At 39.8% G+C, this 17,116-nt stretch overlaps 1 protein-coding gene across 1 annotated transcript; it reads right to left on the bottom strand.

Annotated features, from left to right (window-relative positions):
* Positions 1-1,480: 1,480 nt before the first annotated feature.
* LOC139711461 (85/88 kDa calcium-independent phospholipase A2-like) lies at positions 1,481-15,747 on the bottom strand. The gene is made up of 13 exons (XM_071623339.1): positions 15,545-15,747; positions 13,391-13,520; positions 12,304-12,517; positions 11,382-11,566; positions 10,309-10,602; positions 9,911-9,969; positions 8,702-8,833; positions 7,445-7,723; positions 6,724-6,874; positions 5,809-5,942; positions 4,803-4,948; positions 3,213-3,374; positions 1,481-1,877 (listed from the first exon to the last, which is right to left on the bottom strand). The coding sequence occupies exons 2-13, from the start codon at positions 13,504-13,506 to the stop codon at positions 1,659-1,661; spliced, it is 2,091 nt and encodes a 696-aa protein (XP_071479440.1). The 5' UTR covers positions 13,507-13,520; positions 15,545-15,747; the 3' UTR covers positions 1,481-1,658.
* Between the last annotated feature and the right edge of the window lie 1,369 nt (positions 15,748-17,116).

Genomic DNA, 17,116 nt, shown 5'->3' with positions numbered 1-17,116 from the left:
TTTTTGTAATGCATACCATACAGCATTTTTCATTGCATTGGGGACTATGAAAGTATGTGGCAATCCCTGTAACAGAGACAGATAAAACAAACTAAAGTAACTACTGAGAAGGGGAGATAACAGCAAAGTCAGCATGACCAAAATTATAGGTCTGGAAAATTCCACATCCAACTTTCCCCACAACATATCTAAACAACTGTGCATGGTTTCACTCAAGATATGTAGCATTGAAGCAATTGACCACTCCTTCACATATTGAAGGAGTACAAAAGTCGTTCAACATTTTACACCAATCAGATAAGGAGGCAATTATGCCTGCATCTGTTTCCAACTGTATGGGATTGGGTTGCTGGTTGCCGCTACTCTGATCTATATTCACCTGTTTAATCAGATAATGATTCCGAGTACAAATATGAGCACTGCTGGTTACTGTCCAATAAGGAGCACATGCACAACACACAGATTGGATATAAAATGTTGATTATTGTATAAAAGATAAATACAACATTAAGTTCGGTACAGTAATATAAGGGAAGATTTATAGACCAAACCAACACAGCACCCAACAATGGATGTATCCAAAATGGACGACCTAGTACCCTGAATGACCTGCTGACAAGAGAAGCAGAACTCCACAGGCGAGCCCTTACACCCATGGCAGCATCTACTCCTGTTCCGCCAGTGATGACCCATGATGACCCCTTTACAGATGGCTGGGTTCAACCCAACCTCCAAAGGACACTCCCTAACCACCACCTAATGTATTGCATCATACCAACTAAAAGAATATACCCATTTTCATGGTTGGGACAAGCAGGCCCCCAAATCAAAGATTGGGTGAGGGACATGAGGTAGGCCTACGTACCTCCTCAAGGTGAAGGGACCAGCTGCTCCTACAGTTTTGCAACAGGAGGTGGTGGGGCGGGTCTAGGGCAATCATCCCCTGGGCAATTACCCAGGACCCTTCCCCTTCCCCTGGCCCCAATCCTAATCCTGAACGTAATCCTAACCCTAACCCAAAATCCTCACCCTAATTTTTACTCTAACCTTGCCACTGACCAGTATTTAGCTGGGGGCCAATTGCCCTCTGGGGGTAATTGCCCGGATACGGGTGGGGCACACTGGTGGCAGGATATGGGACCTCGTCTTGAAGTTAGAAGTCTGCTGCAAAGGTGTATCTTCAGGTGCAGAGGCATTTAAGGAACTAATGGAGGAATGTGGGGAGCTGGATCTCATCGTCTCCTGAATGGCTGCATTCTATGCCCTTCTGTAAATGCCAATTGAGACCATAACTGTCTAAGAGGTCACCTTGGGGCACTGTCATTGAGGCTTGACTAGATTTGAGTGGAGCACCAAAATGCATGTCAGTTCTCTATAGATTATTCCTTTGAGTACCACTCTCCCTGGCCCTAAGTAACCAAACCCAATGGAGATAATCCCCCCCCCCACCCCCGACATTGGCTATACTCACCAACATAGGACCACTATTTCAAAATACCATTGTAACTGTACGCAAAAAGTTGCCAGTGGTACTAACAAGGTTAGATAACAGCATCACAGGCACCCACTCATGTTCCCCAACTAGCTATCTTTCTCTTATGTTGGAAAGCGGTGAAATGATCGAAGAGGGAGATGGACAGAAAGTTGCCGGGGACAACTCAGAGAGAGTTGATCCTGTTGGTAAGGGTCCCAATCTCATCTGCTTTCTTAGTGATGTATCTCATGGTGTCACACATCATCTGCTCCAGCTTTGCGTCATCCTTCTCATCAAGGGCGACATGGCTGCTGAGCTCGGGGCTGAGGCGGAAGAAAGGCACCCCAATTGTATGGCACCAGGTTTTTGCCCTGTCCACAGCTCGCAGATCGGAGTCGCACACCTGTGGGGGCGACAAACAGGACCTGCTCACTGAGGGAATACACATTCCTGAGCTGGGGGTCACAAAAAGTTTGGGGAAACCATACAACCCATTGGTTTGGGGTGATATGTTTACTCTCTAAATTACTGGTAACAAGGAAAAGTAGAAATTACGCGGTGCGTAATATATGTCCCCGCCGAAAGTAGCATTCAGTAGCAAAATGTACAATATAGGTAAAAAGATCAAGGTCAAAGGTCAAAATTCTGTGTAGAAGTTTTGAAGCCCTCACCTAGTGCCATCACATAAAGCAAACGGAATCGAAATCGGGTTAGAAATGGCGAAGGAGTAGCATTTGGTAGCAAAATGTACAATACAGGTCAAAAATCAAGGTCAAAGGTCAAAGAAGTCAAAGGTCAAAATTCTGTGAAGAAGTTTTGAAGCCCTCACCTAGTGCCATCACTTAGAGCAAACAGAATTGAAATCGGGTTACAAATGGCGAAGGAGTAGCATTTTGTAGCAAAATGTACAATATAGGTCAAAAATCAAGGTCAAAGGTCAAAGAAGTCAAAGGTCAAAATTCTGTGTAGACGTTTTGAAGCCCTCACCTAGTGCCATCACATAAAGCAAACGGAATCAAAATCGGGTAAGAAATGGCGAAGGAGTAGTATTTTGTAGCCAATGTACAATATAGGTCAAAAATCAAGGTCAAAGGTCAAAGAAGTCAAAGGTCAAAATTCTGTGTAGAAGTTTTGAAGCCCTCACCTAGTGCCATCACATAAAGCAAACGGAATCAAAATCGGGTTAGAAATGGCGAAGGAGTAGCATTTTGAAGCAAAATGTACAATATAGGTCAAAGGTCAAGGTCAAAGGTCACAACTGAAATTCTGTGTAGAAGTTTCAAAGCTCCCATGTAGTGCTATCATATAAAGCAAACAGAATCAAAATCGGGTTAGAAATGGCGAAGGAGTAGCACATTGAACATTTTGATCACACACGGACGCACAGACGGACAGACGGACGGACACACAGACACACACACGTACGGAGCCCGTTTCATAGTCCCCTGCTCGAACTCGTTCGGCGGGGACAATTATTGTTCAACCTCAGACCTCTTGAATGTACCCAACAGAGAGTGCAGTATCATGAGGTCATCATGGACAAACCTCCTGGAGTTGATAATCAATATTTCTTAATCATGCAATATCATGCAGTATTCATCAAATCATTCCAAATTGTCCTCCAAACCCCTACCCCAATAACTGCCCCCCCCCCCCCCCCACACACAAACCTATTATCTCATTTGTATATTCTAAAGTAAGGAGATTATCAGAAATACCATGAATAGAATGCACTCACCTGCTTAATCATGAGATCCAGCAGTTTCATACCTCCTTGTAGATTCTGCAAAAAGTGAGCTGGTTCTGTGGGATAGAAGATCTCAAGTTTCCCCACAGGCGAGGGCGGTCTCCATCCGGTACCCAGAGAGATGACAGCACCAATCTTACGCACAGGCTCACCCTGATAATGATAATAATAAATTATTTCAAAAAGCTATTGAAGGCAATGAAAAGAATTAATCAACATACATAGGTACACACACATTTTTATTTTACACACACACATTCACTCTCACACATATAAACAAACACACATAGTGAAGCATGCCCAAATATGAAAATAACAATTATACAGTACAGTGGACTCCCGTTATAACGAAGTCCTTGGGACCGGCGGTTTTCTTTCGTTACATCGAAATTTTGTTATAACCGAACAAATAAACAATAAAAATACATAGAGTGGATAATCTTGCGGCCTGAATTTTTACTTCCTTGTAACCGGAATTTCGTTATAACCATGTTCGTTATAACGAGAGTGCACGTGTATGTCAAAAAAAATTACAATCAGATTTTCACATTGATCACACCCAATATGATTAAATTGTCTACATGCTACTTCAGGGTCTTAAAATAAAACATCTTAGCTCTATTTTGCAGAGAACCCAGTTCAATTTGGTTCAGCAGTCACAGAGAAATGTGGACTGTTATAAAGCATGTCATGAGTCTGATTCTCTGATTTCTGTAAAATGTGGGCAATGAGTTATAGTTTTGTACCCTGAAATTGTATTTGGATTGATTCACTACTTTTACAGTTATCATTGCGGAGGGTTCCGTTGTAATTTTTTTTTTTTTTTGGGGGGGGGGGGGGAGCATACGGTACCCTCCCCCCCCAATCCATATAAGCATAAAGCTTTCCACTCTCATCAAGTAGGTTGCAACATTACCAAGAATGACCTCCAACCTTAATATTGGAATGTGAGGGTGAGGCTCAGCCTAGCAGCTGTTTCTATATACCAGTGGTTTTGCTTGTTTTTTTTGGGGGGGAGGAGATTCCTCTCTTTCACTGAGAGCACATTCTGACACCAGTGGGTGTAGACGCCTTTTCACATGCTGTCAAAGATCCCTAATTTTTGAACAGTGAATAGCTCTCATAGCTGGTGTATTATCTTCCCGAAACAGCCATTCCCCTGATTTCTGACTGGTTTTGAGTGTAGCACTGTGGGTCTCCACTATTCTGTCTCGTCGCCAAGGCAACGCTCTCCACCCTGGTCGACTGAGCTGACTCGTCCGAAGAGAAGTTTATATTGTTAACCACCCTCAGTTGTGAACGTCAATTGTTAATAGCTGTGTTAAATTCAAGTAACAGTAGATAATATTGTGTGAACTCAGTTGTGTACATTAAGCCACACCTTCAGTCACATATCAAGGTGTCATTATCTTTTACTCAACTCGACACAACGGTCAAGAGTGAGATAACATAAATTAATATCTTTGCAGAAGAATCTAACACCAAAGATAATTGTGTGAAGACTGTTTTATTCCTGTAGTTTTTGTTACCAGATCTCCTGTGAGTAATCTAAACCCGAACTGGGCTGGGTTATGAATTAACCTGTGACTTGTAGAACTCATGAATCTCTGTCAAGGCATCCAGGGTGGGATTGTTGCAGATGAGACCCCCATCCAGGAAGCGACCCATTGGAGGGAAGAACGTCGGGGCTGCCCCCGTGCAGCGGGCCGCATACCATGCTAAGCCCTCTACAATGTACATCATTGAAGGAAAGAAAAGGAAGGGGAGGGGGGTTATCGAATTCCATGAAAATGTAAGTAGTAGAAGAGAGATGCCTGCATTCAATTGTTGTATGGTGCAAATTGATACATTTTTTTGTAATATATTTCTCTCCATAGCATAAAGCATCATGGTTAAAGCTTGGTCAACGATGTCCTAAAAACCTGTAACCATGGCGCTTTACATGTGCTGTGTTAATCCTACTGCACCTACCAGGAGAGAGCAGACTGAACCTGCAACTCCATCCTGGAGTCTGCCCCCGGCAGAGGGGATAATTCAAAACACAGATGGGATGTGGGTGTGTCTCAAGGATTATATTCACTTTTCCCTTCAATACAACATACTGCATGTCCTGAAAAATCATCTATACAGCAAATTGCTAGGGGCAGAAGCCTCGATTTTGTGAAATTAGTTACTTATAGGGATGGGGTCCCCAAAACATGATTCTTTTGTTGGCCAATTTAACTAACATATTACAAATTTGCAACATATGATTTCCACTACTTACAAGAGAAATATTATATTGGGGCACTGGGTGATGTCCAGGACAATCAATTATTAATTAATTAACTGAAAAATCGATCATGATGGAGTTGGAGAAGAATTCAACTTCTGACCTCTCATCATTGGGAGTGTTGATAATTTCAAAAGGTCTCTTTGTCTTACGTTAATTTAAATATATGTGTTTCTCTCTGTCTCTTTGTCTGCCAAACGCATAAAAATACATATATTAAAATATTTTACAATTACAGCCCACAACTTACAGAAATATGGGATGACATGATCACAATAGCATGGCATAAGCATCGTTATACTCATAGATACTTGCCCTGTGGCTGTATGGGATCAAACCCAGGTCGATCGGCCCCTATCCTCGCAGACGACGTCTCGGGGGCCTCGAAGTTGCGGAAGAAGTGGAGAGCAGCTGGATTCCTGTCAGCCAGAGTTCCTGAGACCAGGATTCTGAGGAGGGGGTGAAAGCATTCTCATGGTTGTGTATATCGCCAAAATCTCACCAGAAACATTGTGTGCTTTGTACAAAACATATAATGCAGAACTTCATTATTTTTCTCAGACTGACATAAGAATTGCACTAAAATATGATTCATATTCTTAATTTTCTGGTGTCTGCAAACTAATGTAGCTACAAGCTATACAATTTTTTGATGTTCTATTGGATGATGGGTCGAGATTATCCAGGTGGACATTGGTTCCTAACAAATCCATGACATCACATGAGCTCTTTGAAGACAGTCATAATTATGCGTAATAGTGTTGTCTTCTTAGCTCAACGGCCAAGCCTGTTTTACACCCTAGAGAAAAAAAAAAAATTACATTACAAGCATATCAAAACTTTTCAACAATCTATTTAATTTGTGCACATTTATTATTAATGATAAATCAACAGAACAAAAAATACAGACATATATTTAACAAATAAATGTAAAGAGAGAGTTTGCACACATAAATCATACAATGTTTTACTGATGAAAATATTGATGGAGAACTTTTATCAGCTTTCAGCTAGATCACATAAAACTAGGAACAATACATAAGATAAATTTCGATCATGATGAAATCCATAATTGTTAAATTGTCACTTCATTAAAGTTTTCTCCGATTTTCTATGAATTTGTAAAAGAAAATGAAATTGCCTAAATGTAATGTCAGTAGTAGCTCAGAGTCAGAGAATTACTTACTGGTAAGCAATTGTATCATTATTCATCTAAATTTTTCCACTTACCTTGGATACTTGATCTGATCCAAACGTGTCTCCTCTCCAAGATAATCCTTGAGGCACTGTTCAAGTTTGCCTGCATCATAAGGTCTTGGGCCATCGAAAACTTTGTCCTTGAGATCCAAGTAAAGCTTCCGGCACTTTTCCACCGAATACCCTGATAAAAATGGAAGAATGTCAGTCCGTGATTACCGTCCTCTTTTCTATCTATCTTCCAAACTGATGCCAGGACACTGACAAGGGCAACACATTTGGTTCTTTCAAATGATAAAACATAAAGCAAATAATGATAGACAACTGGACTTGAAAATTTCCTAGCCATGGTCAATAAACTTAGTATGAATGTCAAAATTCAAAATGTGGTTCATTAATTTGAGGGCAGCCTCAAAGGTACATGCAGTCTACTTCAGCTAAAGGATCTGCCAAAGATTTGCAACAACTTACTTGTTTACTTACTTACTTACTTACTTACTTACTTACTTACTTACTTACTTACTTACGTATGTACTTACTTACTTACCTACTTACTTACTCACTTACTTACTTACGTATTTACATACTTACTTCTGTAAAGAAAGATTTTTAAATCACCATTTTTTCAAAACATTTATCATTGCAGATACAGCTTGTTATTATTGATATCTTCTAAATACAGTAACATCATATAAGAGAGGGAATGTACATGTTTCAACTAGCATACTTCCAACACTGTCATCATTAGGCCTACCTTGTGACAGCGCAATGGCCAGAATGCCCCCCGTGCTGGTGCCGACGATCCAGTCAAACAGCTCTGTGATTCTTCTTCCGGAGGATTTCTCGATGGCGGCCAGGAGCTTTATCAGGACAAGTCCCTTGATCCCTCCCCCATCCAGGCAGAGGACAGCATCTTTGGAGCGAGGCTTCGGCGGTGTCCCCCTCTCATTTGTTGCTATGGCAACACCATCAACTGCATCCTCACCACGTCCCAGTGGACTGCTGATGTTCACTCGGCAGAGTCTGTCTAAAACTGAAAGGAGGAAATCAGCAAATGAGGGGTCAAAAAGTTAAACCAATATTTTTTCAAAGGGCAAAGATATAAGACAGGGGTGAGGCACTGCATAACAAGAAGGCACCTGCCCTCCAGTAAATTACTTTGATATTGGTCTTGTGTACATAAAATGCTCCTATAGTCAAATATGACAGTCTAGGAATCTATGCCCCTCAAAGCCCTCGGTACTACACTGCAAAATATTAAATTTTATGCTGTTGAGCACACTTACAGTATATGATATTGCCAAACCAAAACCAACAAAAAGAGGCCAAAATGAATTTCCACCTCTTTAGGTTAATAGAGTACGTTCTAAGCTTTTAAATGATATATATAACTTGTTAGAATTGAACAATCCTAACCCATTCAAAAAGTGATTAAAATTAGAGAGATTTAATTCTTTCATTCCATAGGAAAGGGAGAAAAATGGTCACTCAGACATGCTGTGCAGCAGTATCAATGAGAACATGTTCTATTTCAATAGAGTGAAAGCAGCACCTGCCTGAAATAATATGGTCCAGAAAAACTGTTCATAACTCAATTTCAGTTCTGTTTTAAGCCACCAAAATTTGACAGCAAGTAGAAAAAAGATCATTCTCCCAGGTTAGATAAAATTTTAAAAAAAATTGTCACTCTATACTTCATATTCTGGTCCATTACAGAGAATCCTAATCTACAACTTTTTGTGGGTTTTGAGCCAGGCAGTCATGCATGGCAAAATCATAAATCTGGTAACCAGGTGGCACTCAATATTGCATAAAATATTAACAATAGAAGAAAGGTGGTGAAACCTCTTTAAGCAGTTAAACATACACAGATTCAGTTTAAGAAATACTTCTGCAAAGATGAGGCCATGTATATAGAAACATGGAGGTAAATAGACAATAGAGGGATATGGATAAATGATAAATGATGAAATGAAGACTGGAAAATATTAAGCTCAACATTAATGCTCACCATGGTTTTGTTGATTAACATCTTTCCTGTCGGTGACATCATGCCTGCCACCCTCTTGGCATCCCCTCATGCCTGGTTTGCAGTGACTGGCACCAACGCCATGCAGAAGCTCTATTATCTCAGACTGCACATCTGTGATAAAAATAGTTCATGCAATGATTTTAAGTTGCAGTGGTGGCTCTGGGATTAAGGGCAGGGCATGGAACAAAATATATTCATGGAAGTATTTTGGGACAGTTACATGTACTTCCTGCTAAAATGTGAAGCTCTTTTGTATATGCCATATATTTAGCGAGTTTACATTTTCACGAATCTGGACTTCCTGACGATGTATACATCAACTTTTTCATGTGTCTTTAATGTGAATAGCACCTGACTCTCAAAATTTGTGTAAATAAAAACACTGCGAATTATTCTGAATATACAGTATTCTTTATTTCAATCTTCTTTAATATTTATAGGCATTTTTCCCATAATGGCAATGAGGGGTGATCCAGAATCACTGGCATTTAAAAAGAAAGAAAGAAAGAAAAAGAAACAAAGAAAGAAAAAAATAAAGAAGAAAGAAAGAAAGATAGATAGAAAGGTACATATTATACATACACATACATGTATATGTCCCCAACCAGAACACTATGGATATTGTCACTGTCATAAATGACTGAATATATTTTACCTCTAGGAGCATATAAATGCAATCACACTTTGTTGTGCAACTAGATCTGCACAAACAGATCTCTAGAATTTACACATTTAGGGGTTTTTAAATCTGTTGCAGGGTACCAATGGAGGCCTCTTGAACCATTTGAAAGACTTTTATTATCCTCTTCTCAAAAAGAATGATTCCTTACAAGTACAGTAGAAATTTGTTTGTGTGTTTTAAGAGGGATGTATGTACAAGGTTTACAGAAGACAAATGACAGACCACAGATTGAAAGTGATTGCAATAGCTTGATCAAGTCCTTTGCTTAGTGAGCTTAAATAACAACAAACAAACAAACTTTCAAACTTGAATATTGACATGTCTCAGCCCCAAGTTTTTGTTTGCTATACACCATGCAGGAGACAAATCATGCAAGCTCAGGTCTTTGACATGAAATATTTCACCAAGGAAACTTAATGTGCTGGCACAGGTGGCCACTATACACAAGCGGTCTCTAGGACAGGTTTGACAGTAAATCCTCATATCCATTGACTGTCATATATTACCGTCTCTTTCGACGTTCTCGGCAGCAAGGTGTGTAGGGGATTCCTTGTCATGATTCAGCCTGTTAACGTCAGCATCACAGGAAACAAGAAGTCGAATGATATCCCGATCCCTTTTCTGACAAAAAGAAGCAAACATTACCATCATAAAAATCACGTTTTAGACGAAAAGAAGAGAGAGTTTTAATATTCACCATCTACACTCTGCATGTCTATATGAAGAAGATTATAGACCCAGAAGCGTGGGGGAGATTTTGCTGGCCCAATTCACTACCCACTGGGCTACATTCTAAAACCACTACTGTCTATGGTTAGTGTGGGAATGAAGAGTGAATACCACATGAATGAGATGAGATGGTCAGTAATCTGTAATGGGGGAGAAACTGAAAGACAGGTGTAACCCTTGCTTCACCTTAACAGCATAGTGGAGGGGGGAATTTCCATCTCTGTCCGAAAAGTTTGGATCGGCCCCTGCTTTCAGAAGGTCACGGAGGCACTCTATGGGTCGGTTGCGCTTCATCATGACAAGGAGGGCGGTGTCGCCAGTTTTGCTCATGGCGTTGATGTCGTAGTCCTGTCGGAGGACTAGCTTGACGAAGTTGGAGTCCTTGGCCCAGTGTAAGGGAGTACCGCCATGTTTGGAACATGCCTTCTTGCCGTGCTCGCGGTGACGATCAAAGATGACTGTTGCCAAACTGTGAGATGGAAATTGGCAATTGGTTATTTTAGTGTCTGTTGTCTGAAAAAAAAAAAAATCCAGGTACTATTAAAACAGAGTTTGTACTGCACATGCTTTCTTCATAAAAAAACCACTGCATTATCTACTGACAACTAATTTTCAACATTTATTTTCAAAGTTATCATTTTCACACTTCATTTCAGCATATCTGTATGTTTTCTACATAAGGTGTTGATAATACACTAATAAGATAAGGATTTCTAACTGAAGTTTACCCTGACATTCTTGCTAATAATTTGAACCAGGTATATTTGTATCGTGTCTTGCCTGAAATGCCCCCCACTTCAGATGTCAAATCAAAGATATGACTCCAAAAATCTGTTTTTTTACACACTGCACAGTGTATGACAACATCTATTAAGAGGCAAAACATTTTGTCCCTCCGGTAGGATATAAAATTGAAGGTCCCAGGTGTAGGGGTGCCATAACCAAGGCACGTAAAACATTGTGCTTCATTCCTTGCAAAAGCCAGGGTGCAAATCCAGTGAAGTGGTTCCCCCCCCCCCACCCCACCCCCTGTTTTATCCTCCATTTCATAGGCATTTACAAACATCATAAACCATCTTTATTTCATTCCCATCAATATACTGAAAAGTATTGATATCACATTTTTGTTTTTTGTTTTTTCAGCTTCACCAATCACAACATCTTGAATCAATGAAGATATTTATGCTTTCAAAGACCAGATAGCATCTGCAATCAGTCAGACTCTAATGTCCACATGGCTATACTCACTCCATATGACTGTGTTTCATGGCGTAATGAATAGGATAGCCGATGTGATCCGTAACGTCCACCGCAGCTCCTGCTTTGGCCATGACGAGTGCCGTGCCAAACTTCCCCAGCTGACAGGCCAGTAGCAGGGCTGTTAGTCCAGACTGGTTGGGTCTGTCCAGCAGTGCCCTGTCTGGGGGCAAGAGCTGGACACAAGGTAGCATTTTTTAAGATAGTAGTACACATTTGTTGTCTGCCATTTGCCTTTAATTGTCACACCATTTTCTTTTTTGTAAACCCTAAAAGAGCTTGACTTTCATCTTTATGATATGTGCTGTAAGGCACGATATTTTTGCAGCATGAGATTTAAATGAATTGGAGCCGATGGCCTTTTTCTCAACATGAAAGTTTTGCAAATTGCCACTGGCATTCAATGGATATAATGTAGGCAAGAACTTTTGCATGCATAATCATTTCACAAATCTTGGCTCTCTTGAAATTCGCAAAGATAACACGCATGCAAACATTTCTGGTTTTACAGTACTTCACCTCGCACTTTCTGATACTGTCCAGACAGGTCTATTTCTCATACAGCATGCCTAAGTAGAACAAAATGATTGAAATGACAAGCATAGCGATTTCATAGAACTGTGCCATCATCTTGCCCTTTTCCCATGATTTACAGCAGTAAGTATCAATGGATGTTCAGAAGTCTTCATTACACACTGATGCATAGATATGATTTCCTAACTTATGCTTTATGCAAGCTCCAAATTCAGTTTCGTCAAAAGTCAAGTTGCCCATGAATATTCTCATGACTATAAACTTTGTGCTCCCCGTATACAAATTTCATTTGACCTTTTGGGGTTCTTTCAATGAAACTTGCATGAAGTCATTATGTTCCGACGCAATATTTTTTTCGTTTATGTATTCATGTTTTTACCTTGGCAATGTGGTCCCCATATCTTGGTATACGGGCAGCATAATGGTAAACAGTTTCTCCATTTCCATCCCCAATGTCTGGAGATGCACCAAAGTTGAGAAGATGTTGAATGAAATCTTTGTCACTGCTTTTCACTGTCCTTGACTTCGAGATGCATTCAATGGCCAACAGCAGTGGGGTTTTTGCTCCAGAATAGTTCTGACTGTTGATATAGCTGAAATGATTCAACAAACATAGAGTGTAAGTTTACTAATTTGATTCCAGGTCTAAAAATCTTGATCAGTCTAGAAGTAACCACCACCCTGGACACACGTTACATGAGCTCGTTGAGGACGAGTCACCAGTATACTTGGGCAGATGTCTGATGGGAAATGAGTGTCATAGCAAAATCAAACTGTCCTCAATGGGTTAAAGATTTCTTCATAGACTGGTTTGCTGTAAAAATAAAAAATTATAATAAAATAAAAATATTAAAAAAAAGAACCAGCAAGTTAATTCTGTGTAACATCCTGATTGACATTTGACATTGACATTCATGTGAAGCATAGCACAACTATCTTGCAAATGAAACCAGTCCTCATTAGATCTCTTTCCAAATTCAAACACCATACAACCTCCTTCACTTTGTTTTCAATCATTAATCACCATCTCAACATATTAAATAGCAATTTATCACTTTAAAACAAAAATATACCTAAAATTAAGTAATATTGGTATCTTATTTTTTGAAAACGCAAGAAAAAACCTCTTGAAGGTCCACTGAGTCTGATAGGCGATAGCTTGCCCACCAAAAACATGTCGGTCATAATGTAACAGCTATCAGAGTAGAAATTGAAACTGGGGTTGAGAGCTTTGCAGGATTACCATGTAAATTGTTACAAGCAGCAGATAGTACACCTAACCACAATTACATGATAATTTGCATTAGATAACCTTCCCTAGAAACAACAGCTTTCACCACTTTTTTTTGTGTGTTTTGTTTTGTTTTGTTTTGTTTTTGATGACTTCAGAAAGAAAGTTTGCAAGAAGAAAAAACAAACAAACACTAATATCAGTTATCATGATCCAACCTTAATGGCAGAAATACCTTCGTACTGCTGGGTCTCTGATGGCCTCTATGTCCCTCTGAAGAACTGCATGATGGGCTGGGGAGCACTCCTCAGTGGGCTGGCCAGAGCCAAGCTGCCTGTGTCTGGTCTCCATACTAAAATCCTGATCTACACAAAAAAGTGTGTGATTTGTAAAGCCTGTTTTGGCTGACACATTGTTGGCATACAAAGAGGTTGAAACAGAGAGTTAAATGTTTCACTGATGGCAGGGGAAGATTACTTTCATTTTGTCTCCGATCATGAAGAGAGAGTGTCAAAGATGTTTCAGCATTAAAAATTTTCATCTTGATTCAGGAACAATATTGTTCAGATTGATTGAATAAGCATGCTTATCATCATGAATCAACTTCTTTCTCATTCCATCTCTCCAGTTATGACTAACATGAACTTTTTTCTTTGGGGGGGGGTAGTATTACGATAATTGATTTCAACACAGAGGCTGGAAAGGGAACACAGAATTATTTTTTGTTTGTTTGTTTGTTTGTTTTTGCTTTAACAATGCAGAGCAGACCCAATACATCCATTTGAATTCATATGGCATGGCATATCTTTTGCTTCACTTTACTCTTTATTAGAGTTATCCATAGTTGGGGCTGGTGCTATATACAGCATCAGGGCCAGCCTTGCAGAGGATGCAGTCCTACAACTTCGGCAAAAATACCAAATGTTCACTTTCCATCATAGCTACCTTCCCAGTACTTGTTGTCTACCTTCACCTTCAGTCAGCTCTAATTACTGCAGCTGCATATACTGTTGGCCATGTAGGCCTACATTGAGGTCCTTCAGATACAGATGATTTTTTTTTTTTTAAAGACACACATTGCTCTTTGTACACATTTTTATTTCAAACCAAGACAATGCACGTACGCCTACACAGCACAACAGTACAAGAATACACCTAACTGCATCGGCCACCCCAACACATTATGTTTCTGGTTAGAGCAGCCTGGTGTTAGAATACACCCAACAGTGGTCTGTACATGTAGTGAAGATGAAGAAGACAGTACTCTTCTCTTGTGACAGGCATGTACTCCAGAAGAAGACGAGGAAGAACAGGAAGGATAAAGGAAAAAAGAAGAAGAGAGGAGGAGAACAATAAGAAAAAGGAGAAAAAGAAGAAGAAAAGAAAAAAAAAGAAAAGAAAAGAAAAAGAAACTAGAGAAGCACTCTGACAGCGCAGACCTCCGGCAAGCAGCTCATCTCCACCACTGATCTTGTTGTTTCATAGAGATCAGTGATTTCCACTCATAAATATGTATGCACTCTGAAAATCTCCCCGATTTTCCAATGCAAGCCTTTTGTTATGTCATCAACTTCCATCTGCACAGCATGCCTTGCAGATAGCAGAAACAAAGCATGCACTTTTGTGTGCATTTATGCAAACCTCAAATCAAAAAATGCACAGCCTGAACTCCCATGTTTATTGACCCTACCTGCCAAAATAATGAAAATCCTTCATAAAATCCATAAAAGTTTCCGAATCACTACCAAAATTCAATTATCTGTTCCTTGGGTCATTCTTAACCTTTCCTGTAAGTTTCATCCAAATCCATTCACAATTTTTTTGAGTTATTTTGCACATGTACAGAAAAACAAAGAAACAAACAAACCTGCCCCCCCCCAAAAAAAAAAAACAAAACAGCCAACAAACCAATGCCGATGAAAACATAACCCCCTCCCTTGGCAGAGGTAAGAAAATGGCTCAACTCCATACAGGTCACTAGGTTATTCGGTAACATTCAAGTTCTGCATTTAGTGCAGTTGTAAATCACTGTCACTAATGATGTGTGTCAGCTAGCAAATGTTGCTCAGAATTGACAGTGCTTTTATACATAACTAACCAATACACAACTGGTCAAAACAAACTCTTTCTTCTCTACGTTTTACTGCAATACTTTACTGGGCTTGTTCCCGACACACATATCACTCGATCATTTACAACTATACAAGGGTATGGAGGTCTTTTCCCCACCTCCCCACTCATACCCACCCCTGGGTTCAGTATTTAAAGGCTATGGATGCATCTAGCTATTGCTTGCGCTATACAACTAAACAAGATTATGCGCTGATCTGGTAACCATACTTCCCACAGGCACAGTAAAATACCACATGTATTATTATAGTCAACTCACCAAGCCTGGTTCTGCGGGCTTTTGATTTTGATCATTGATGGTCGATCTATTTTTGAGCGACGTAACGCAACTGCACTAAATTGAACTATCTCACGCAGGTAATTCACAACTTGTTCATCATATGTCGTGCCACTAGTCACAGTCACACAATCGACGACGTTATTTTCACGGCGGGTGTAGCTGGAGAGTCGGCAGATTTGGGGAGAGATACGACAGTGGGTTATGGATGGTGAACCTAGCTGGCCCAGTGTACGTGTGGTTTGTACCCACTATCCCCCTGCTACCGCTTCTTGGGTACCTTCGCAGCTAGCTATGCGCCTAGCGCTTGGTGCGGGAAATCCCCGCGTCAGGGATTCTTGGTGTGTAGGCTCTGTGCAAGTCTTTTCCGCTACTAGTATTTCGGTAAGGTAATGAATTGCTATGACGTCAATCTATCCAGGTAGCCGGAAAAATCGGGCCTGCTGTGATCTCCGGGTAGCATCATAAGGTTTTGATATGCGTTGCAGAAATGGTATCCTGGGATTCAGTGATCCTCATCCTATACATGATCATTTTTTAATGAAATATTTAATACATCAGCATGGAATTTAGACTAGATAAATGTTATCTTTGAAGATTGCGTTTGTACATGTTCAACGCTGGTGACGCTTTTGCATTGTCTGATGTAGATTGTCGGTTTGTTTGTTATTCTTGTTGTAGAACTGATGTGATCACATTAAGATGTTTCGGGTGGGGGGAGTAGGCTCCCTAGATAATGTGTCACAGGATCACATGATTATACTTATCTATTACAAAGTTAATCAACAACTAAAGTAACCATGCCTGTTATCTAATTCTTTAAGAACAAATCTGTAGATCACTACCAATTTAACAGCTGCCATTTAAAGATCAAAACAAAAAAGAGAACACAAGAGCCTAAATCAAAATCTAAGTGAAAATAGAACCTTTTGGAATGGTTTTATTTTAAGATCTCCTTTTGGTAAAAACGTGCAGAAAGAAGATAAAAGTCCGAGGTTTACAATACATGCTGAAAGAAAATATAAAAAAGAGATAAGTGCGTCAACTGTGATTTCATTAAAAGTCATTAAATTTTCTCCTAAGAACTATCCCCCCCCCCCCAAAAAAAAAAGAAGAAGAAGAAGCTAAGCCGCAGACAAGATATAAAAATTTAGGTCTTGTCAATAGAGGAAAACTATGTAATACATGTAGGCCTATATCAGGGCCTTTATATAGTGAAAGTGTAATTTTAGGCTGAATGTTTTTACGCTCTGAATTTTGTTGACATGAGTATACATATTTTTCATTCTTTTTCTGAGCTTCTGTGCTTTGGTTTCCTGCCTTTCTCATGTAATTAATCTTGTCTTTATCAATTTGGTTGTATATTATGCGCTAATGATATAGTATATAGGATACTACATTCGTTTGCGATTATGATATTCATTATGCCTGACGTGGACAGCCTCTGCGTTGGTTAACCACTCAGCGTCAGACTTGCCTGGTCCAGAATATGTACAAGAGTTTTTGTTTGTCGCGTTGGATTTAAGTTGAACTCTGTTTACTTCATCATAAATT

Source organism: Diadema antillarum, unplaced genomic scaffold (genome assembly GCF_040938485.1).
Source record: "Diadema antillarum isolate AM-2024a unplaced genomic scaffold, OU_Dant_1.0 seq00001660_RagTag, whole genome shotgun sequence".
NCBI lineage: Eukaryota > Metazoa > Echinodermata > Echinoidea > Diadematoida > Diadematidae > Diadema > Diadema antillarum.
This window is presented reverse-complemented; position numbering and strand designations above follow the sequence as displayed.

Bases quoted from the DNA above. Each gene is read 5' to 3' on its own strand.
- LOC139711461 (XM_071623339.1), bottom strand. From the start codon at position 13,506: ATGGAGACCAGACACAGGCAGCTTGGCTCTGGCCAGCCCACTGAGGAG. The intron at 6,875-7,444 runs GTAGGCCTAATG...CATTTTTATCAG, and splicing joins GGCCATTGCGCTGTCACAAG to GGTATTCGGTGGAAAAGTGC. The intron at 1,878-3,212 runs GTGAGTGCATTC...TCGCCCCCACAG, and splicing joins TGGATCTCATGATTAAGCAG to GTGTGCGACTCCGATCTGCG.